This window comes from Macrobrachium nipponense, chromosome 45, assembly GCF_015104395.2.
Source record: "Macrobrachium nipponense isolate FS-2020 chromosome 45, ASM1510439v2, whole genome shotgun sequence".
In the NCBI taxonomy this organism is placed as follows: Eukaryota; Metazoa; Arthropoda; class Malacostraca; order Decapoda; family Palaemonidae; genus Macrobrachium; species Macrobrachium nipponense.
In genome coordinates, this window is record NC_061105.1 from 18,027,596 (window position 1) to 18,051,884 (window position 24,289).

A 24,289-nucleotide genomic window follows, 5' to 3' on the forward strand; every position below is an offset into this window, starting at 1 on the left:
TCCTAAATGTGGTGAATTTAACAAATGTACATTATTATTCATTACCATCAGTAGATAAGTTATCATTACAGATTAGTCGTTACATTTTAAAAGTGCATCTAAGTTAATAATTTATGACGGGGTCTAAAACCAATACTCAAGACTAAGATATCTGAAAACTACAGATGAGAGCAGAGCTGTCATTCTAATCTATATCTGAACTGGTCAGAAGAAAAATGACTGGTGCACCAACTGATGCGATCCACAAAATCGCTGGGTATTTTATGTCCCATACACAACACTGTACTTGTCTTGAGGTAAACTGACGTACTTAACAACACAGAAGTTTACCTTATTCCAAATTCTGAAAGGTTTTTCTTATTGGTGGGAACTGTCAGTTTAAGATAGTATGTGGAATGAAGAAATTAATAAAAACTTTATCTCCACAGTTGAATTAAGTAGATAAGTCTAATACTAACAGTATCACAATAAATTCCTTAAACTTCAACGTTCAACAAAGTCAGGAGTGATCTTTCAAGCTCCTGGATCCAGAACAATTCTAAGAGAAGCAATGACTTTTCAAGTGCTGTTTTTTGCAGTGTACAAATGAAAGCTTTTCATAGTACCAACCAGGGACTAAACATGTTAATGGGTAACATTACAGGTTCTCCCACAAAGGAAAAAAAAAAAAAAAAACTGGTTAGGTTTTATCACACACTCTAAGTTACCAATTTGATACAGCATTACACACTGATGGAAACTGGGCAAATTTTAGCTATTACTTTCAAAAGCTGAATTATGAAGGTGCCCTATTTCCTCAATTAAACGTCCATACACTGTCAGTTTTTAATCATCGCACAATAACTTATTTGTGAACTCAAAAACATTTACACTGTCCTGATTCTTTCTTGCCCTAAAAGGTCATGTACTACTTAACTTACTATAATAAAGAACGTGTCCACACCAACCACCAAAATCAATGGCTGGTAAGTTTTCAGAGCCACCAGTCATTTCCACCTCTGATCAGAACAGGACTATTAAACGCAGACTAGCAAATGACTTGTAAGTGAATCTAAAAAAAAAAATAATAAATGAAGGATTTCATTATGTGCATTTTGAATATTATCACCTTATGAAGAAAGACTTTGGATTCCATACAGGTAAGTATATTGCTTAAGAGTAAAAATAATCTATAGTGTACAATTACCTATACAAAGAGAAGGCAGTCAGGACATACACAGTATAAAAATGTACTGTGTAATGCAAAAACATTAATAATAGATGTAGGTTTAAGTACAGAATTCAATACTTAATTTTGTTTACTTTGGAAGCAACCAAAATAGATTTCTAATGGACTAATATAGCTCAACAACTTTGCACTTGGACTGCATCAAACAACTATAAAACACAATTGTAAACATTCAGAACAATCTGTTCTCTAAGATTTTCCATTACTCAAAATGCTACCTTACTACAAATAACACTACAAATAAAGTTTATGAGCTACACTCTACATATAAGGTTTTGCAAGAAATACTATGCTTATAGGTTCAGTGAAAGGCTGCTTTTCTAGATATCATTAAGTTTTTGCCAGGGGTAGTGGATGGGAGCCCATGCATAGGTACAAATACAAAACTACCCACCCAGCAGAAATGTTTGCACCTAAGTTTACATGCAGGTTGGAAATGTACACATAATATTACAGAGTTTTGACTAACCAGAGGACAATCACTTTTATAAATCTCTGAAATGAATTGAGTCTAAAACCAAGGTAACATGGTTATGAGGAAGAACTTAGAACTGTTCTTTTAACATTGGGCTAAATCTTTGTGAAGGAGAAATTTACCAAACAGTATACTTGTTGTCCACATTCTGTAAGATAAAGAAACTTGCTCTTTCTTTGACAACAGACACGCTCAAATCATGGCAATGCCAACATACTTCCTGCTTTTATTTTAATATCAACTCTCACCTAGATATATCTTATATGGGTTACTGCATAAAGTATTGCAATTCTCTCTACAGAAATTCTATCAACAAACATTACTTCCCAAACTCCCTGAATATTTTACCTGTAATTACTATTATCACTGACGAACCATACTGATATCTATTACTGTATACATTCTTATAAACTTACCTTTCAAGTCCACTTAGACCTTATAAATGGCAGATAGTGTTCTACTGTCTCGCAATATTTACAGGTCCTTTAATAATCTTATGATGCTCCACATCTATAAGACTGTAATAAAAAATTGTGGTATGTATTAGGAAATACTGATATACCCTGAGAAAAAGTACGAAAGAAACCCTCACCTTTCAAGTTGGATAAAAAACTGCACAGAAAAACAAAATTCAGATAATATGTAAGCAAGTGTGTCTTCTACTTTGGCATAATACTGACAACATTCACAATTAACCACACGTATTGATTGATATAGTTATATACAGGATCTGTAACTTAAACTTTCAACACCAAAGAACTGGACTTCTGTTAACTTGAGCCAAGTGATAGTCATATGGTATGAGAGACCCTTCTCTTAAGAGCCATTTTGTTTCAGTTACAGAAATGCTTGTATTCGAAACTGTTTGTTTGTGTGTCTGAAGACCAGAGATGCATGTCCTTAAATAGGAATGGGAAGGAGATTCTTTCCTTCTTTCATTAAATTTTCAATTGGAAACTTATGGGCAGAGGCAATGGACTACAAACCCAAGAGGGACCCAAAGGGAAATCAGCCTGCAGAGAGAGACAAGCTATATGAAAGGGTGATAAATAAACAAATATGAGGGGATAGCAAATAAAACCAATACACCTGAAATTTAGATGTCAGTAAAGACCAGAAATGAATGTCCTTACTTAAATATTTGGATATCAGAAGATTCCATAAGTGCATTAGGCAAACTATTCCATAATTTTGCTGTAGCCAAGATAAAAATGCCTAGCAGACTGTATAGTATGTATTGGGTATTAGGTAAAGGCTAGAAAACAACCCACTTGCAGAACTAAGGCTGCCGAGATACTCAGTAAAATTAGGAACCTTTTACATAATATAACAAAAACTATTAAAGTTTGAGTGTTTGAAATGGCAGTGGCTTTCTATGCATTAAGAAAATAGTACAAGAATGTGCTTAACTTAATTACTTTTGAAATAAAGTAAAACAAAAAGTATATGTAATTGTTTCTTCTATATCTTGACAGTCTAACAAAGTCTGATATTTTTTTTTTTTGCTACCAAATGAAACTATCCCTTCAAATCCTTTTGTTCTGAACCTAACCTCTAAAAACTTAAAAAAAGCTAATGGGAAGTTACCATCCAAATGGCCATTTGATTTTCCTAAGATCTTTGAGAATGTGGAACTGGGTACTGGATTCTATGAAATTCTATACTATTTATCTTCCACGTAACAGCTGTAGAACTGCCATGTTAGCTTACTGAAACTTTTCAACCTCAGTGTTTACATATTCGAGTTGGTTGCAGTGAGGTCAGACACCATGCTTTCTTTTAACAGCTGATGAGTCATGTTGGCAAATGTGCAGAAGGTTGTTTGTATATTTATAAAGATTACGCACCAATTACAAGCATATAATTATGAATCTATGAAAAAGTCATTCTAAACAAATGAGATACAGGGATAGGGTCATAACCTGAGGGAACAGACACCGGAGCAGATACAAAGACCCTAAGGAAGGAAGAATGGACAAGGTTGAAACAGCTCCATCTCTGACCACAAACAAATGTTTAGCCATAAGGCAATCACAGCCTCTGTAAGTGGCACCTTTCTAGTAAATGGAAAGGGTAAATTCAATCTCTGAATACTAGCAATCTGGGCTACAAGACTTTTACAATAAAACTAAACGAAGAGAGCAAGCTATACTTAGTTATGTTTGACCTTCCTGAGCTAGCTAGGGTAAATTAAAATTTCTACTGCAATTATTAAAGCCAGACATAAATACAAGAAGTCCAATACTAGTAATCAATCATACAGTGTGGTGTTTGTATTGTAACAATACAATGTAAAAAAAAAAGGAAATTTTAAATGCTTTTCAACTGGTTAAAAATACAAATTCATTGCTTACTTAGATATCTTTGAAGGTTTTACTAGGGGTTTCATGAAGTGCTGTATAGCAAAATGGCACCATTAAAGCTCAGCTCGAGAGCTAAGGATGTGCAAATTTGGATTCTGTCAATTTTTGTAGAAATATCTTTATGGATCAAAATTTGCAAGAAGATTGAAAGTTATCTTGTGGGTGCACAGAGTCCTGGGGTTGCCTGACCACTTCAACTGATTACTAATTCTGCCGAAGTGGGTTTTTGTTATTATTTACCGCACTAAAACAAAGTTATGTAATTACTATAATTGCCTAATAACAGAATATTGTGTTGATGTAACAACCACTCGACAAGGAGATGAAGTAATTAACAAAATCATACCTTTCGTAATAATTGTGCCATATGATTTCCAATAACATATTGGTACAGCACAACTAAATAAAACAGATAACCAGGTTAGAGTATACTTACCACTTGAGTAAGGGCTAAGTGCTAACTCGTGCTATTGTTCAAAACTATGTAGTTTTAAAAAGCTACTGAACAAATACAGAAAAAAGTAATTTACTCATGCAAATGGAAAAAAGTACTAAAATTAAGTCATGATAATGATTTCAAATGGTATTAAATGCCCGACAAGTGGAAATCACAGGACCAATATTAGATATGCAAAGTTAACCCTCTGAGATTTAGGGGGAGTTCCATATTCATCTGTGGCAAAGAACATTAACAATTATGTACATAATGTTTCTTTTGTATTGCTTGTGAATTTATTTGTCCTGTTATAGATCTAGTTTTATTGTCATTTGGAAGCTGAATACCTGTACATACTTTATTGCAGTAAGTTCAACATTGATAAATACAAAACGGAGAGACAACAAATTAAGTTCACCTTAAATTTTTGGCTGGTTATATCATTGAAATTTCAAGGGCTAGGAAGATGACAGAAATCTCAGAGGATTATATTCACCGGTAGCTACTTAGTAAAACAAGACTTGTCTCCAACCTCTACTATTCAAATAAGTATTTTGAGAGGTGACAATTTGAAACTCACATGAAGACAATGACACAGTAATGATAAGTATGTTCCATGTACTCTCAACCATTACAGTTTTGATATGGAATCCAGTGAAGTTTCTTGATAAATTCTGGATCTTTGTCTCTGTTAACATATTTCCAACTTGCAAAATAATGTCAGTCATTGGCAATACTATAATGGTTGATAATAAAGGAATTACCATAACATGATTATTTTGAAAACAAAAAGAACTTGAAACAAAAGAAATATCCATATACATAGTACTACCAAATGAGAGCTTCACCTTGCCTTTGCCTTTGCACAGTTTCGTTACCAGGTATGACTTTTAATGTTTCCAAGTCTTCTTTAACAATATTCTGGCTGTACTTACATCTTTGTGGCTGGAGTTTCAACATGAATTTGTACAAATTCTATCACTAATGTCAGTTAACTGGCTGCAAGAAAACCTGAAGTTGTTAACCTATGTCGCATCTGCCATCTAAGTTGCATAGTCAATTGAAGTTTGATAAAGATGAGCTTGAATATCATATTCTCTTTCTCCCCACAATTACAACATTATTACTTGGATGTACAGTGTCACCCTTCAGAATTTATATAACACTGCACCTATCATGCCCTTGCAAACTGTAGGTTCCAACAATAAAATGGAAGTATGTAGACTTAAATTTGTCTTGAAAGCATGAAGGCAAAAGTCTAAATAAATGAGTATTATAGTTTTGACCTTTCAGTGAAAAAAATTCAGACTGAGTATTTAACATCGAGGTGGAAAAACAGTTAACAGCAGTCCCATTTAGGGAGAGTAATTTCCTCCTGGATCTTATCTTTGAGAAAACAGGAACATGGAAGCACATTAGACAAAATAATCAGTTCCAGAAATTCTCTTACTGGCTTACAACTTACATATGGACACAAGTGACTTGTCAAATTTGTTGGTAGGCCTAACAAATCATTAGTTGCATATGGTTAAAATAAAATCTTATCTCTGATAAGGAGCTATAACCAAAAGGCTCGAATAACATGTTTCAAATACACACCTATAACTTCTCACTAATGTCTACTTGCTGGTCTATGTAGAGACTGAGTAAAGAGATACTGCTTAGGAGGAAGAAGCAACCCCTATCTCTCCTGTTAAAAGGGATTGGGGAGGATGGTGCTTCTATGAATGAAGTAAAAATGATTCATGAAAATTTTCACTGCGTTCATATAAATTACAAAAAAATGTTTCCTTTTCAATCTAGCTAACTTGCATACAACAAACAAGTCACGTTCATTAGATTGATCCCTTATGCAGGAATAAAACCTGTTTTGCCTTGTGGTTATGAGAGACTAACACTTTTAACAACATTGAGTGAGCTGTGTCTAAACAAGATTTTGGTGTCAATTTCCCTGGGTTACTTCTGTCCATATCTCAAACAAGGCCACAAAACATGAATGTTCACCTTATCCATTTGATACTTTTTACAGCACAGAGTGAAGTTAAAGTGAACACTGCTATCTGCTGTGAGAGGGCAGAATGACAAGGTATTTAAATATTTAATGTCTCTTGAGGAATAGTGTGGTAAAACTTGTCTGGTCTTTCTTGTACTCTGTTCCAACTTGAGCACCAGACACAAAATCTTATGTTTACTTTAACCAGCAATCCTACATTCAGTCTCTCCTTGCAGACTGGCACGAACATATCAGCAAAAAGGGAAAGGTTTGCAAACTGTATGACGACACACATGAAAATATGGTGCCGTAATTATAATCAATGGACTGAACTGCAGATTCTTTTGACAATGTACAGAATTTTACAAATGGAAAGCATAGCCCCTTAACAGAGTGAATCTTTATGTAACATTGAAGGGTGACAGATTTATCTGCCAGTTAAAACATAAAAGGTAAAGAAAGACTGGAATGAAAAGGACAACAATAATGTCACTATGATAAATTCTTCAACTTGAACAAATGATAAAACTCTCCCCCTAAATCAAGTAAAAGAAAAATGAAGAAACTAAAAGGTAATCAAAAACACATTTCTTGGAAACTTTACTAAAATAACTGGATGTCAGGTGAAGTGCAAATATCTTGACTCAGTGAGACAACAGTAGTCATCTATCACATAACTTGTTAAAAGAAGACATCAGGTACCGTACTTTATACACAAATCTGTCTCTAGTATCAGAACCTTATATTGTGAAGCGTGAAAGGATTTGTTCTTAAAAAATAAACAAATAAATAAAAAACAAAAAACTAAAACTGCAAAAAAAAAATCTTTAAAAATTTCATGATCTTATAAAATAGCAAAGCCTTATTTTCAAGATCAATTCCTAAATTCTAATGCATATGGTAATTATATATGATTTTATTACTATTGGGTAGTTTAACCAGAGCACTTAGTCAAACGACTTCTATATGGATGGCAGGTATTTACCTAAAAATCCCACTCAAATATAAACAATGCAGTTAAGAAAATGATGTGCAATTATCCCTAGAGCAAAAATTAAATACACAAAGTGGAAGAATTTGATGGCAATTCCGACACTTTCAAAACTTCAAATGAATTCTAAATTCACAGACAAAATTCTTTTAACAGTGAAACACATAAGGATAACTCTCTAAGCTATCCAGCAAGAACAAACTGGGATACCCTGTTTTAAAGCAAACCCTTGTAGCTTCCTGGTCAGTTACAGCACCAAGTAACTCACGCTTAACAAGTTTCACGATTTCTTTTTTTAAAAAAATAAACAAAGAATATCTTACAATACAATGAACTGTATAATAGTAGGTCTCTCTGACCTAATAAATATATACACCAAACAACTTGGTACTTTGGAGAAAGTACTGCACTAGTTCTCATAAATAAATAAATAAAAAAAAAAAAGACTGCCCAGGAATTTAGGAGATATGCAAGCAATAAATAATTGGTATGAACATATAAATAAAACCATGCCCCTTAAAATCTATGGTTTAACCGTGGATATGGGTAAAGAAGGTGTCTTCATGAACAAACACAGTACTAACTCTTTGCAAATTATGACTTCCTGATCCCACTCATTACCAGGACACCAGAATACAGACTATAACAGCCAAGATTTGACATGATAACAGGAAAGCAAAGATTTCTGTAAAGCACTTGCCCATGGCAACCGGACAAATGGAGGGACAATTAGAAAATATACAAGAATGCCACAGGAGCCGAAGGCATCATTTACAGGATGGTTTCCCAATCACAAAACCTCAACACAATTATGATTACACATCAACGTCCAGGATGAGAGAATTCCTAATCACACATCTTCGAATTGTATCAGTCACTTCAGTGTTAGGTATGTTTCTACTAACATACATGACTATACACAAATAATAGAGATACCACCCATGGGATAGCAAACCCTTTCCACAGAGGAAGAACGCCAGACAAACAGACGCGCACACGGAAGTGAAGGTAACTGACGTGGTATTGTAACTGCAGTACATTTCTGGAACATACTGAAAGAGCTTCAGGGTGAGACTTAAAAGGCACAAATCCAGGGGTTTAGGAACCTGGGAAAATCACAAGGATAATACCATAGAGGATCATAAATAATATGCCTTCCTTCCCACTGGCCTACTGGACAAAGCAAAATGCCAAAGTTGAATATTTCTGGTTATGCTATTCCTTCAATTTGTTCAATTTAGCATCGACAAATGTAGAGAACCAATACAATGAAAAAATAAACTTCATTAATCTGTATACATCTCAGGTATAATGGAGATAATGAATTTACTATTATAGAAGGGCTTTACTAAAAGAATAAACATTCATATTTAATGAATACCTTACAACATGAATGGACAGTATGACTGAAGAAATTGGAAATACCAAGGCAAACCTCAGAAAGTTGTAAATCTTAAAACACTAAAGAAAAACAAAAATGACTTCCCATATCATCAAATTAAAAAATGTATGCATAAACAGGATCCAAAATCGGAAACCTTATCATACACCAACACGTAACAATGAATAATTCTCAATATGTTTCTCCCATTATCAAAACAACAAGTGCTGACCAACCAGTAAATGGTCTGCATCCTTCTCCTTTACCATTCTTATCATTATAGTGCTCCCAAAGGTACCCAGTTCTTTTGTACTCTCGAATTATATTTTTCACTACGTTTTCTCTCAAGTTGACGTATATCTCTTGAGCTAAATCTTTGTGGGGCCCATCTATGGTACTATAATGGTGTAATGCTTGAATTGCCAGAAAATTCATGTTGATCCAAATGGCACCCCGCCAGTAAGGAGGATCATGCTCAGTGTTCCTTTTCCTGTAGAAGGGCGAGTTTTTTGCCAGGGAACGCAGGCCATAGGAGGTCCATAATAGTTCAGGCTGACGCAGGTCGTCCAGAACTTTACCTAATTTGGCAGAGTAAGGATCAATAATTTGCAGAAATAGGGGAAAGAAACTGACGTAGCCAAAGGAGTCGACAAACTTTAATTTTGGATCGTCGTGAACAATTCTTTTCATGTCGGCCCTTTCTGAAAGTTTCCTCAATTCTGCATAATCTGTATGAAGCCCATAATCCATGTAGCCATTTGCTGCATAAGACCAGTGGAGGGCATCTAGGACATTGTTATCCGATAAGTATTTGTTAGATTCTTCATACTTATTTGGATCTTTCTCAATGAGTTTGGCAATGTCTGCCATTAGACCTGATGCTAATGTCATCCAGCACCTCAAGTCAAGATGTCTCTCATCTGCTGTTGGATGAGAAGCCCTGGGATAATCATCAAGGCCTGAAGTAAGGGTCTTAGGATTTAATTCTTTGTCTGCCCTGGAATCACGGCCCCGCCATCTGTAAGTTCCCGGAAGATCACCATACTGTGTTGAGTTGAACCAATTGTACCATGCCCTTAAACGTGGCCACAAACGACTTAAGTATTCATAATCATCGTCTGAAAGATCTCGCTTAAAGCCTGACATCATTGAATGAAGAGTAAGAAGAAGAGTAGGAGGATTGGCATTTTTACCCCTTTGTACTACAAACTCATCTGGAACTCTGGCACGAGCCTCAAGGCCCAGGATTTGTTCCCTGGGAATCCAGCCATCCCAGTTCATGAGATCGAACCAATGTGCTAAGATATCCTGAGATATTTCTCGGTCCCATTTTGAAATTAGAAGATTATGGAAACCTTCATCCCACAAAAACCCTCTAGGGAAAAAGCTCCTTGAAGGGACGCTGGTATAAAGAGGAGCTTTCCAGTAAGGAACAGGATCAGTATTATACTCTCCTAACACTTTAGATGATCCATAAAAGTATCCTATTCCTCCAATCATATTGCTCAATGCAGCTTTCGCGATGGACACTTCCTCTTCAGAAAAGCCTTTTGCCTCTAGTGCAAACTTCTCACTGAAATCATTGTGGAATTTCTCAACAAAAGCATTCAATTCATCAGTTAATGTCTCCCCAATGAGCATACCTGGCCTTTTTAGAAAACTGTCACTTTCATATACTATCTCTATCTCAAACGGGACTTGTCCGGTTACCTGGTAAACAACAAAGTTTGGCTGACGGTCCATGTCCTCATGAGAGAATACCTCTCCTGCTAAGCCAATGTACTTATCGCTTTCACTATTACTATTAAATACTCTTAAACCTCTGAAGACAGTTTCCTTCAACATGTGAAGACCCATATGTTTTGTACTTAGTAAATGGTGATGTAAAATTTCCCCGGAGCTGTTCACCACATGCAGTCGAAAGCCTCCTACACTGTCTGACACTCCTCTCAGAGAACCCAGTGATTGACTTGGTCCCATCATAGGTTGTAATACTCCGGTTGTGTCTTCAGGATCCAGTGCAACATAGTACAGTAAGGAGGCCTGGGTACCTTCACCTTTCTTACCCTGTAACGAAGAAAAGAAATAACACTCTCAAAAAATATTCGTTTTCATATGCTAATTACATTTAAAAAGATGATTCTGGTGCTTTATAATGATTAGCAATATTTTACAAAGAAAACCACACTGAAAAGGATGAAATAAGAATTTTATGTAAACATTAAAAAGGATACTGAAAATTCAGCTACTGCATCCTACACCATTGATTAGTTAATTTCAAAATACCATTGCCAAACACTACAATACCATTTCAATAATTTTGGCAAATGTTTACCCTCAACATGTTCCCTAAAAAATAAATGAAAGACCATAACAGAATGTTGATGATAATCTAATTGAATTGCTTATTTTGGAATTGTACAACCATCATAATATGTATGACTATAATTTCAAAATTTGACAACTACTGTAACATGTACATTATAATTCTCAAGCTCATTTTTACAAAGAATTATATAACTGTTAATTAGATACTGGTATGACAAAATTCAATACAGCAGACTGCACTTTATTCAATACCTTGCATGGACTCAAATTCTACCATGAACGTGGCCTATTGTAAGTGGTGGATTTGGTTTAAACTGGATGATCAACTACTTTGTTCCCTGATATTTTTAGATTCAATTTCAACTCAAATCTATTTTGAAAATCCAAATAGGAAGATAAAATAAAGACATAAGAAGTTTGCAATTCACAGAAAATGTTATTTTCACATTAACATTTTCCATATTAAAATTAAGTTTCACTTATACTTACCAAGTAGTTACGTAACTAAGTTTTCAAATTGTGGGGGCAACTTAAATGAATAGGTACAGCAGAGTTGTAAAACCCCTGTGCTGACACCCTCGACCACCTCTACAAGTAGCTCTCTTCCAACTGAAGTTTAGTTGTAAATGGCAGAAATGAATTGAGCTCTTCAGCTGTGCTGTACCTATTCTTCCCTGAAAGTGGGCACGGCTAGTCACTTACAGTAAAACAATAAGAGTGCTACCACGAATTTCAAAATTGAAGTTTCCGTGCAAGGTGAAACATTAGCTATGTAATGACTTGGTAAGTTACTTATATGAAACAAAGAATTACAAGTTAAAAGGATTAACTTAGCTTTCATGTATTTTTTGTATGAATGAAACAGTACATAATGATCTCATTTGATTGCCTTCGTTAATTCTCTTAAAAAGTATTTCCCTTTACAATAATGATTTCATTATGGGGGGCCTTAAAGTTGTAGAATTCTGCTTTCCGAATAAGGTTGGAATTTGACTTGTATTATAATAATAATAATAATAATAATAATAATAATAATAATAATAATAATAACAACAACAGTGCAAGAAGAATCCTCCTGATTCTGTTTGCAACATTACCTTAGGAAGAACAGTAATCCTTGCAGACCAATCACCCCCATGCTGGCCACCCATTCGTTTCACAAAACTTGTTTGTAAAATGACATGTTTGTCCACAATCTTCTGCACACCTGCGAAGCGGCCATCATGAACTTCCCATCCATACTTGGAAAGGTCATCGCCTTGGTCACACCAGTGTCTAGAAGGAAATGGTCAGAATCATACAGTAAGCCTATAAATAAATGACTATCTAATAGGTATCCACTAATCAAGAGTACTTTTGAGGGCCTTCTGATAGGTAAGAAAGACCCTAAATTGAATATTTTCAAGCTTCCCCTTACTATTCAAAACTAAATTTTCACCCTATTTCTAGCCTAAACTGAAAATCTCAGTGACACAGGCATTTCACAATTAAGGAGAAAAGAACACTGATAACATCAGGTAAGGGTGAGGAACGTTATGATAATGGAGGAAGCCCAGTAGGGGATGAGAGTAAAAATGAACTTGTTCTAAGAAAGTTTCTGCCCCTCGCTGGATTTAGAAAGAGAAAAAGGGCTGGTGTGCTAAGAGTACAGTGGGGCCCCCGTATTCGCGTTCTCCGGATTCGCGGACTCACTCATTCGCAGATTTCTCTCGGGAACGTTTCCCCGCATTATTTGCGGAAAATTCGGGCATTCGCGGTATTTTTCTATGAGAAATATCCACAAATTCCTGATTTTTTTTAATCAATTTCATCATAAAATGCACTTTTTGTGATAAAACTATTAAAAAAACCAAGTATGAACAATTTTAGTGGTTTTTCTTGAGTTTTAACTAACAAAATAGGCTATTTTAGCGTTTTTATAGGGGTTCCAAACATTCGCGGGTTCTAACTATTCACGGGGGGGGGGGGGGGTCTGGTACGCATCCCCTGCGAATACGGGGGGACCACTGTAAAATCATGTGAAAATGTGTTCTGACAGGGACTTGGATGCTGGAAAAAGCTATTTTTTTTCGAAGAGTATTCATAAGGATATTATATTGTGATGAAATAAGAAATAAAATCTGTCTTGTGCTAGCATGGAGTAATAAAAGAAAATTGATGGCTTTAAAGTTGTATTCAAGAATAGCCAGACACAGAAGTGGAAGGGATCATATAAATTAGTTTTATTACTGATCTGATATGAAGTCAGAATAGCATAAAATATAAATGAAAAATTGGGTAAGAGTTACAACTACCTAAGTCAAGATGAGACATATTCTAAATTATAAGATGAGGTTTCAGTTTCAAGAGTAGATATACACACAGATATGGCTACATGTGAAGGAGGAATGAAATCAACTAATCAATAACAAAATCAAAACCTACATTACCTAAGTGCAAGCATGTTGTTTTGGAAATGCCCTGGGACAAACCACATCATTCCAGTAACCAAAGACGTTGGATGACGTGTTCGGGTGCCAAAATAAACACCAGGTCTGTAAGTACCCCAATATCTCTCAGGGACTGCTAGTCCGGATCTTTTGACAACCTGAGAAATAACAATAACAATGATAAAGTTATACTATTATTTGTCTGCTCAACCCTCACAAATACGTATACACTAATGCATACGCCCATGACTGGGTTAAATTTAAGGATGGCCAATTAAAAAGAAAAATAATTAATGGAAAGAGTTAGACATGCGTATGCTCGTGGTATATATAGAATTCTTTTTTTTCTGTACCTTCCACAGGAAATTGAAAGTGAATATTTCTAACCTGGCACAGGCCTATTTTCCATAGGACAGTCGTAAAAATATGCTAATTTTACCAATTATAATTTTTTATATTTATCCTGATTTTACTTTGTCAAATGATAATTACAGCTCGGACAATATCATAATAATTAAGAACTAAAATCTGGAACAAATTCTGAGTATGTTTATTGTAAAATATTTACAATGCATCCTTGGTTGGGAAGTTGGGACAACACTCCCCAGTACCAACAAAAGCAAGACTGAATCTCTCCCAACTCACTCGGACTCTCGTACGTCGATCTGAAGAGTTGCCAATACGTAGTGATAAGTGGCACTTGGAACATTTTTCTCCGCAAAATTCATTCAAACTGCATGGTGCCAAATCTTGAACATAGTTACCCATCAAAGGGGTAAAAGATAATACCCTATTTCATTTTGTGAAATAAGGGTAATATAACATCACAGTTCTTGTTCGCTTTTTTCAGTCCTACACAATACAGTAGTGCTACATACTACAGCACTGGTATGCTGAATATGCAATGTCATGTACAATTGAAGAGGCAAATAATATTCATCAAGCAATTTATAAAAAAAAAAATCTCTTATATGCATGTAGAATATATATGCAAATGTGTACGTATACACCTGGCATGTACGCCATACTAAAGATATTAAGTTTTGCAACAGCTCCCTTCAGTATCAGACAATAGCAAGTAAAGAAAAAAGAAATCAGGACTCATAACTACAAAAGAAATCAGGATTCATAACTAAAAAAATATGGTGCACGATGAATAAATGTATATTACCTTCGGTGATGAAATTGGCGTATTGATTCTTGTTTCCATGTATCCTAAGTAAAGAAAATAGGCGACAGCTAAAACTACAATCCCGGCAAAAATGACAAAAACAACTGCCGGGAACAATCTGCTCGAATTCGATCCTTTTCTCTTCTTGTCAGATCTGGTGGAGCGATCTGACCGCGGTGCAGCATTCGCCTCGTCCAGGAGAGCCAAGTCATGGTGGAAGTGTCCTCCACTGGATGTCAGTTGACTTGACGGTGTTCTGATTCGACGTTGCCTCGTCATCTGAAAAGCAGAAAGAGGAGTAATTTATGCTACACAAAGTTACAGAATGGAATGGAATATAAGATTTAGGCAAAAGGCCAAGTGCTGGGACCTATCAGGTAATGTTACAGTGCACCATGTGTAGTGGACTGATGGCACTGCCTCCTACGGAATACAAAAAGTTGTGGATGTGCAACTAAAAATTGTGATGCTTAGCCTCTGATAATCAATGAAATAAATGGATCAGTTTTACTCCGTTAATATGTAATTTGCCTATACTTTATCTTTTAACACCTGGACAAATATATATGTGCTCAACAATGTTTATTTGCATCATCTGTTAAACAAGTCTCCTTTGAAAACAAATAATTTCTGACCACTTGTACCTTGACTAGGAAACATCATCTACATACAAGTCAGGATTATGATTTGCTTTATTCTATAAAATGTGTAAGTGAGTCCTCCTTTGTGTCAGGGTCATATTTTCTTACTTTATAGTAACAATGACTAAGTCTCCTTTGAACAAAGCATGTTTCGGACCACTTGCACCTTGGCTAGGAAATCATCTATGTACATACCAGTCAGGTTATGATTTGCTTTACTCTATAAGATGTGCATGGAAGTCCTCCTTTGTGTCAAAGTCATATTTTCTTCCTTTGCAGTAACAATGATGGTGAAAAAGCCTACAGTCTCTCTGCCTAATGGGTGCATCTAGCTCTCTATTCTATTGGTCTACAAACATGAATAGTGTTATCAGGTATCAGACTTCAAGGCAGAATACTGTTCCCTCTTTTTTTAATGGCTACTTATATTTCAGGATAGTCTTGGATCCTTAAAAAGTTTGACTAATAGGTCTAGTTTCCATCATCGAAGGAACTATTATGCAGGTGCAGAAGTCTCATCACCATTACCTGCCAGTTATCATAAGTACTACAACTCAGTTGTATGTTGATGTCAGGTCTCAATTTCTCAAAGTAATGTTCACTTATTTTGAAAATCATATGAGTAAGTTTTTTTTTTTGATAAGACTTGTAATAGTGTAGAGAAACAACAGCAAGTATGGCATAGACGTTACTTTTTTGTGGTTAAATTACTGGAAAATTTTTAGACTGGCCCCTTTTTCTCTTGGAGACATCTTCATGTGGATAATGGCTTCTGATACTGAAGGACCTTGGTAAAATGAACAAGTTTTTTGAATTATAATAATTAGAAGTACATAGTAGTCTTGTTATGAATTTTACATAACAAGACTACTATGTAATTCTAATAATTATAATTAAAAAAACTTGTTCATTTTACCAAGGTCCTTCAGTATCAGAAGCCATTATCCACATGAAGATGTCTCCAACAGAAAAAGGGGCCAGTCTAAAAATTTTCCAGTAATTTAACCACAAAAAATTAACGTCTATGCCATACTTGCTGTGGTTTCTCTACACTATTACAAGTCTATCAAATAGGCTAGCCAAGTCAAGGCCATAGCCTCAAATCAAAAAGGCTAAGTTGAACTAAAAATACAGTATTCATAGCTCGAATACCTTAATCCCCTGTTGCTTACACAACTCTAAATTGACAATGGTTATTGAAAAACAATGACTAAGAAAGGACTTAAACCACAGCCTGAACATAGAAGCCTCTCTGTAGGTATAAAGAGAATACTAGGTATTAAAAGGAAAAACGACATACGTATCCTGAATAACGGGAACAGATTGACGGGACTAAATTTCCGTTTGGACAAGTGGTCTGGCACTGGCTATAACCTAACCAGAATTTATCTTCCTAACCTGAGTTAGGACCACATGCCCTGACCTGGCCGAGGAGGCTTTGCTGGCCCCATTGACACCCCAAGTAATACTTAACATTGAATTAACATTGAACACATGGACTGGCCTGGGCTACGCCTTTGTGGTAGTAGATTCAAATTACCCATGCCTACCCCTGTCTTCTTACTCTGCATACTACCTCATGAAAAAGTGCACAAATTTCCATACAGAGATGAGATCAGCACATATGCTTGATAAATATATGTTAAAAATTCCTATTTTCAAGTAAATGCAAAAAATAAAATATATTGTTGAGGACAATATAGGCTACATTCATGCACTGCATGGGTTGCTGGTTGCTTTGTTTCTTTAGGCTAGCCAACACTAATGACTACCTTAGCCCCGAGGTGTTTTGTGGGTGCTAAAAGGATCTCTACCCAACCAAAAAATGGCGACTTGTAAAGTCAAACTGGTCCTAGTGCTGTGTCAGGTCTTGACCGCAACCTCAAGGCAGAGGTTACATGAAGCTGAAATCCATAACATTTGAGATTAGATGACACTGAAACAATACGAAAATAACAATTTGGCTTTATCTAAAAATATACAAATGATTATCATAGAGGATACCAGAAAGGTTGATTGGATAATTATGGAATTTAGGCCAAAGGCCAAGAACTGGGACCTATGAGGCCATTCACTGCTGAAATGAAAACTGGCAGTGAAAGGGTTGATAGGTGTAACGGGAGGAAAACCTCACAGTTGCACTATGAATCAATTGTTTGGAGAGGGTGGAAAGTAAGATGGAAGACAGAAAGTATGAAAAGAGGTACAATAAAAGGAACAAAAGCAGTTACAGCTAGAGGCTGAAGGCAAGCTACAAATAACCTTAAGTAGGTAGTACCTAATGCCTACAGTGTACCGCATGAGGTGCACTGATGACACTATCCCCCTACGGTGAGGGGAGGATACCAGAAAGAAATGAAAAAAAGGATGTGGTAGGTAACCTGAAAATGTATCACCTATGATTAGCTAAACCCATTAACTAGCCTAAAAATAGTAGACAATATGGAAACTCTCTTAAGATACCGTAAAAAAAACTAATATACCCAAATGATGATAAAACAAGGCAAGAAAGGAAAATGACAGTTTAAAATAGCAAAAGGATTGAATTGGCTGCTACCTCGAGGAGGTAGTAACCAGATGACGTTCAACCCTGGTGAGACCCAGAGTACCCTAGAATACCCACAAACAAAGTAAATGAGATAAAAAATAATAATAAAAATTAAAAGACAATATACACTTTAACAGATGAAAGAAAGCTCAAATAAAAGAAAAATCGGCTGCAACCTCGAAGAGGACTCCAGCTGACACTCACGTCTGGCGAAACCGGTTCTCGTTCGAGTTAGCCCCAAATAGACGCAACAGAAGCCATTAACAAGCGTCCCCTGGCCAACATACATCGACGAACACCCAAAATTCAGTCCTCCGAAAGCGTCCCTCAGCTGAGGGTCCTCGTACCGGGTCCTTACGTTGTTTTGGTTTGACGTGGAAGGGGGTCCACAGAAGGGACCCTGAACCTGCGAGTTTTGGGGACATGGCGGCGTTTGCTTTGCCGGAGGAAAAATATATTATTATTTCTCATTCTAAATGAATTTTGGATGTTTAAATATGTTCTTTTCGTCGTACAGCAATAATTGACTTACGATTAAAATGATTTCATGTGATTTCTATGCAACTCTACTCCACTTCACTGAAGTAAGATTGTGTAATTTGTGTAGCCGGGAGAATCAAAGTATTCGTTCTAATTTTAAAGGGTTTTTGGATGCTATAACACTTTATTTTCGATGTAAATTGATGATTTGTCTCCTGATAAAATAATTTTTTATGAAGTTTACGGAAATCTGTTCTGCGTTAGTGGCATAAGACGCCTTTATTTTTATTATTACCTAGCCAGAGCCTTGGTAGATTGTCATACCGCTCGCTTAGCTGTCTTTCGCAAATGCGACTAGTATCTTTATAATTAAACAGGAAAATATTAAAAATATATAAAATAGGCATAAACTCCCGTAATATTTAAACACTAGTACAGTGCGTCGTCATTTTTTTCTTTTACTCAGCGAGATTGTTTTGGAAAGGGGCCCCCAGTCGAGATATTGAACTCGGGGGCTTTGGAAACACTATCGGCGTTTTCTTGTCCAGGAAGTACTAGTATTATTTCTTTAAGAAATTCATCAAATAATAATAATAATAATAATAATAATAATAATAATAATAATAATAATAATAATAATAATAATAATAATAATAATAATAATAATAATAATAATAATAATAATAGTTCTTGAAATCAAGCTAAAGTTTTTCACAGCTCAGTAAAAATATCTTTTAAATCAATAAGCTCTTAGTTTCATCATCCCCTTTGTTTACATTTTAAGATTATAACGACCGATAAAACCATAAAGACTCCGCTGAAATAAAGAGCCTTCCATCCATAATAAAACATCACAAAGTTTATTATATCCAGGTCCAAGGTTTGTGCCCATTTTCAGAGACATTTATGATCAGGACTTTGAGAAATGAGCGTATGATTTGTGTGTCAATTTTCCCCATACATTTAAGAATTATATATGCCAGCAATGAGGCTAGGATTCGAAGCCTATGAGAAATTCCATTGTAGAACTCGTTATGGTCATCCACAATTGTAAAAATGTTAGTAAAATCCAGTTTTTACTTGTAAGTTTATTAGAGATAAAATTCAAAATGTACAGTTATTTACACAGGAGTACAAAGTGAATTCTTCTATAGAGAGACGCAAACATAAACTTATTTTACAAGCATTCATTATTTTATAACTATATGCTTAAGTAAACTGATCATGGATTTTTAATGTACTTTGGAATTTTCATGATGCAAAATGAAATATAGAAAACGTACCTAACTGGCAATATAGAAAACGATACTAACAATAAGATGATAGACTAATGAAATAAGTGTTTTCACGATGAAAAGGTGAACCTCTGTTAGATATCTTTGGTTAGTAATTATACCAAAGATAATTCATTCATGAGAGAGAGAGAGAGAGAGAGAGAGAGAGAGAGAGAGAGAGAGAGAGAGAGAGAGAGAGAGAGAGAGAGAGAGAGAGAGAGAGAGAGAGAGAGAGAGAGAGAGAGAGAGAGTTTATATTATATTTTTAAAGGCTTATATTTTGTAATGGGTTAAAGCTGGTGTTTTCGCTTGGTAACACTGCGTCCCGGGCTTTAAATAGTTATGCTATGTGTAAGTTGTAGGTAAATAAAAGGATTATCTGGGTGTACATTTGCAACTGAAAAGAGTTTTAATAATTTACTGTATGCTAATTACACCGTTAATATTCGAAATAGAATATTGTTATTATTGTTGAATGTAAGCTGCATGTACCTATCTAAAGCTCGGGACGCAGTGTTACCATACGCATACACCACAACCGGATGGACAGATGGAAAAAAACAGAGTATAGGTAATATTCCTCACGAATTCATATTCGGGTGTGGTGTAATAATAATAATAATAATAATAATAATAATAATAATAATAATAATAATAATAATAATAATAAGTATATTTTGGGAATAAAAAATAAATTGAACGTATATTTGTAAGTGTTTACATAATAAAAATATGGAATGTTAGTCCATATATATAAAAGAATAAAACTAAAGAGGTCAACCAGATTGCTTGCAGGAATGTGATCAGACTAGAGACGCTAAAGATGACGTATACCATAAGTATGTAGGCTAAGATAACATGCCGTCACCTGTAGTCATTCAATTGTTTATAAACATTAGTCCAAGCTCCCTGCTTGAGACAACTACCCCGACCTATGATTCAAACGGCCTACGTGATCTGTAGCGTGTCTCATTCGATTGTGTGTTCGTATGAAACTATGTCATTTGTATGTATGTTCATATGTTCGAACTACTGTCTGTTCCTTCATAACTTGTAACAGAGATGGTAGACAGGCAGAACAGAGTTAGCTATCGTCATTAGAAGACCTGTACCTCTTTACCTAAGCTTTATCATGTAGAGGAATAGGATTAGCCATCATCATTGGCAGAAGCGATCAAGCTATCGTCATAGAAGACTTGTACAATCATATCTGATCTTCAGCATGTAAAACTTCAAGAATATATCTATTTTTATACTTAGTGTTTTCTACAAGAACCTCCTCACCATGAGTTTAACACATCGTCGTAATAAACAACAAGATAATACCGACTTCGTAAGTGATCTACAAACCCCCAGACACTCCATTGAAGATGGAAGTGCAATACCAACCGACTTAGCGTAAGATTATCGCTAGTCTAACATTACCTCATAGGGCGCCTTATCATACAAGGCACAAGCCCTAATATTGGTGGCCAGCGTACCAGAAGAACTCTACAACGTCCTACGAAGAAAAAACCAGAATAATAAATCATGTATCATAAGAAGTCAACGACGACGGAAGCAGCAGATTGCTTCAAGCAACTTATTTTCATCGTCTAGTGAGCGACTTCAGAAAACAACAAGAACTCTTTAACGACAACGAAAGCAAGAGATTCTTCAAGCAACTTAGTATCATCGTTAGTGAATAACTTCAAGAAACAAAACCGACGTGTCCTTTTTCCTACGACAACGGAAGCTTCGTCTCTCATTAGAATCATTCAAGAAAACATCGTTAGTGAGCGTTTCCGGCACTGCAAGAAACAAACCGAACGCGTCTGCAGCATCGGATTTTCAAGGGCTCGAATCATCCCAACAACGCGCACGGGGGAAACTCAAGCCAAAAAAACAGGTCATCCGCTAAATAGAGAAGGAGGACCAAGGCCGTGTATCGTTATCGGAACACCGTGACTTCCCACAAAAGCAAGCTAAGTACAATTTTTTATTCATTTGGAGTAACTTTGAGTGTTTCCTTTGCAGGTCGAATTTCGTTATTCCTGTGGCTGAAGTTACGAGACATTCTTAATCTTACTTTTTTACAGAAATTATATACATCATTGAGATTTCGCTACTGCGAGTTTTTTATCTTTGAGTGTCTGTTTCCAGAAGTTCTACTGAAATATCATAATCATATACTATGTTAATTTTATCATTTTGGGTGATTATTAATCCCTTACTTAACAAATCATATTAAACAGTGAATATGCGTTTACGCAGTGGACGTCTGTATTTATACAGATGCATGGATAGGGTCGTTAAGCACCGTAGTGATTAGAAAACACACAAAAACAAGTGGAACACCCGTACAAATCAAGATACATTAGAGGTAACACTATTTCGGGCCATAACAATAAATGCTCCTTTGCAAGTCCCGATCGCAGTTTTAGCCTTGAGTTTTTTGAGTTATATAAAAAATCGAACCTCAATGACTCAACTTAACTTTAAAAATACGGCTGGATTGCAAGAAATAACATGCCTATAAAAAACTTTCATCAGGCTAAATGCGCTGACCAGGATCCCTCACTATTTCAAATTTTAGCAAAGAATGAAGTACAAACAGTTAATATTGAATGCAGTAGTGATAACTTGTGTTATTAGTAATCGCTCAGTTCCTAATAGTTCGTCCTTCATTGCTTTATACGTAACCAGCAACATAATGCTAAAAACACACAATACGTTGCCGATGGTAATAAAGAGAAGGATCCTAATTATTACAAAAAAAAAAAAAAATAGAAACAGTAGCCCGTTCAGAATCAAACAAGCAAGCTCGGTGACTGTGTCACCTAGTCAAGCGGTCAAGGTCAGTCAAAAAACTGCCGAAGTGTTCAAAGCATAGCAAATTCCACACAATAAGCGACTCTAGCAGAGTGGGGAAAAGCGATGTTGGTTTATACATGCCAATATCTTTTTGAATTAAAAAGGATTTTTCCTATGAAACACACGACCGTATAAAGTAATCAGAGCAGGTTTTCGTTTTTTTTTATACGTAAGTTATTATAAGTAGTGGTGGATAAAGCCCGACTGTACGCGCAGTAAAAATTAGAATATCTTGTTTATTCCTTTAGTAAACGTAATATCCTGTATTTACGGACTCACTGTCTGTTGTTCGAACTTCCCTAATGAGAAGTCCGGATAAGCGAGCGCTTACAGATACCTCTATAGTTATAAAAAACATTGATCTGTATCTAGTGTAATTGTAAGATTCATCTAGGGGTATACAAAATATTATCTTACATCCTGCAAAATAAGGCGTGTTTATCAAAGGAAAATCCTATAAACCTTCAAACATATTAAAATCCGTTTGAACAAAAATGAGACAGTTAATCAAATAATAACTTATATAAAGGAACTATACATTTGTCTCATAAATCGTAACATTGTTCAAATGACCCAACAGAATTCTCCCACAACCGCAGTCGCACTTTGCACGCAAAATCTCGAGAAGCATGCACCCTCGAATGTCTTAGTGCGTGTAAAAAGACTTTGCTGGGAAATGAAATTTTAATCCTTCCCGACACTGAAATATAACGATTTCCGCGAACAAAGCCCTAAAAGTATACATATCGTGGATACGGAAGTTATAAATATCGCATTTTTTATTGTTGCTAATTTTTAATCACGCCCAACCAGTCGTGGATGAATCTCTCTGATAATCTATCTAAAGTAATATCAGTAAAGTCATTCAAGCAGAGGTGATTCAGCAGAAATTTTTTTTTTTTATCTTTTACCTGAATACCAGGAAGTTTCTCCACTAGCGAGTGATCTCTGGGAAAAAACGGATGTAATTTAACACAAAATACGGTCTAAGGACAAACATAAAGCTATATACGTACCTTCGTATAGACTCTCACTGCAATTTCAAAATAGAGATAAATGACGAAGTTGAAATATGTTAGTAATAGGAGCCATTAGGAAATCAAATAGCCCATATAATTTTCCCTCAAAACGTCATGCCATAAAAGATCGGACTTGGCGTATCTGCGTATATTTCTGTCGCTTAAACAAGGAAACGACTCCCGATAGTTTCCAGTGCCATGTACCGACGACATCTTATCTCTGTTAGCTTAGAATAAATTTTTTTCACCAACTTGGACTTACTTAAAAGTTTTTACCTGATACCATTACCTAAGTGATTGTACCTCATACACCGTTTTCAGCACACTCAGGGGACATTATCAATTTTTTACGTATGCCTCCGGCTTACGTTGCGCCCCAAATTATAATATAGTGTTTGGAGACTTTTAGGGGATACCCTACATGCTTATATGGTTGGTCTTATAATCTTTTCTAATACCTTAGAAGTACATTCACATAAACTAGAGCTAGTGCTACAGAGACAAAGACAAATAATCTCAGAGTAAAATATCTAAATGTGAGTTTTAAAAAACCGAACATGTTTATCTAGGTTTTATGTGTCTCGTCAAGGTCTTAAAGTAGTCCAAGGTAAGGTGTCGGCTATTCATAACTTCCGGTACCTATTAACGTAAAAGGGGGATACAGCACTTTTGCGCTGTA

General features: G+C 35.6%; 1 protein-coding gene across 1 annotated transcript; it reads right to left on the reverse strand.

Annotated features, from left to right (window-relative positions):
- Positions 1-7,082: 7,082 nt before the first annotated feature.
- On the reverse strand, positions 7,083-18,400 carry LOC135214408 (mannosyl-oligosaccharide glucosidase-like). The gene is made up of 5 exons (XM_064248678.1): positions 18,189-18,400; positions 14,796-15,074; positions 13,625-13,782; positions 12,293-12,470; positions 7,083-10,934 (listed from the first exon to the last, which is right to left on the reverse strand). The coding sequence occupies exons 2-5, from the start codon at positions 15,072-15,074 to the stop codon at positions 9,060-9,062; spliced, it is 2,490 nt and encodes an 829-aa protein (XP_064104748.1). The 5' UTR covers positions 18,189-18,400; the 3' UTR covers positions 7,083-9,059.
- Between the last annotated feature and the right edge of the window lie 5,889 nt (positions 18,401-24,289).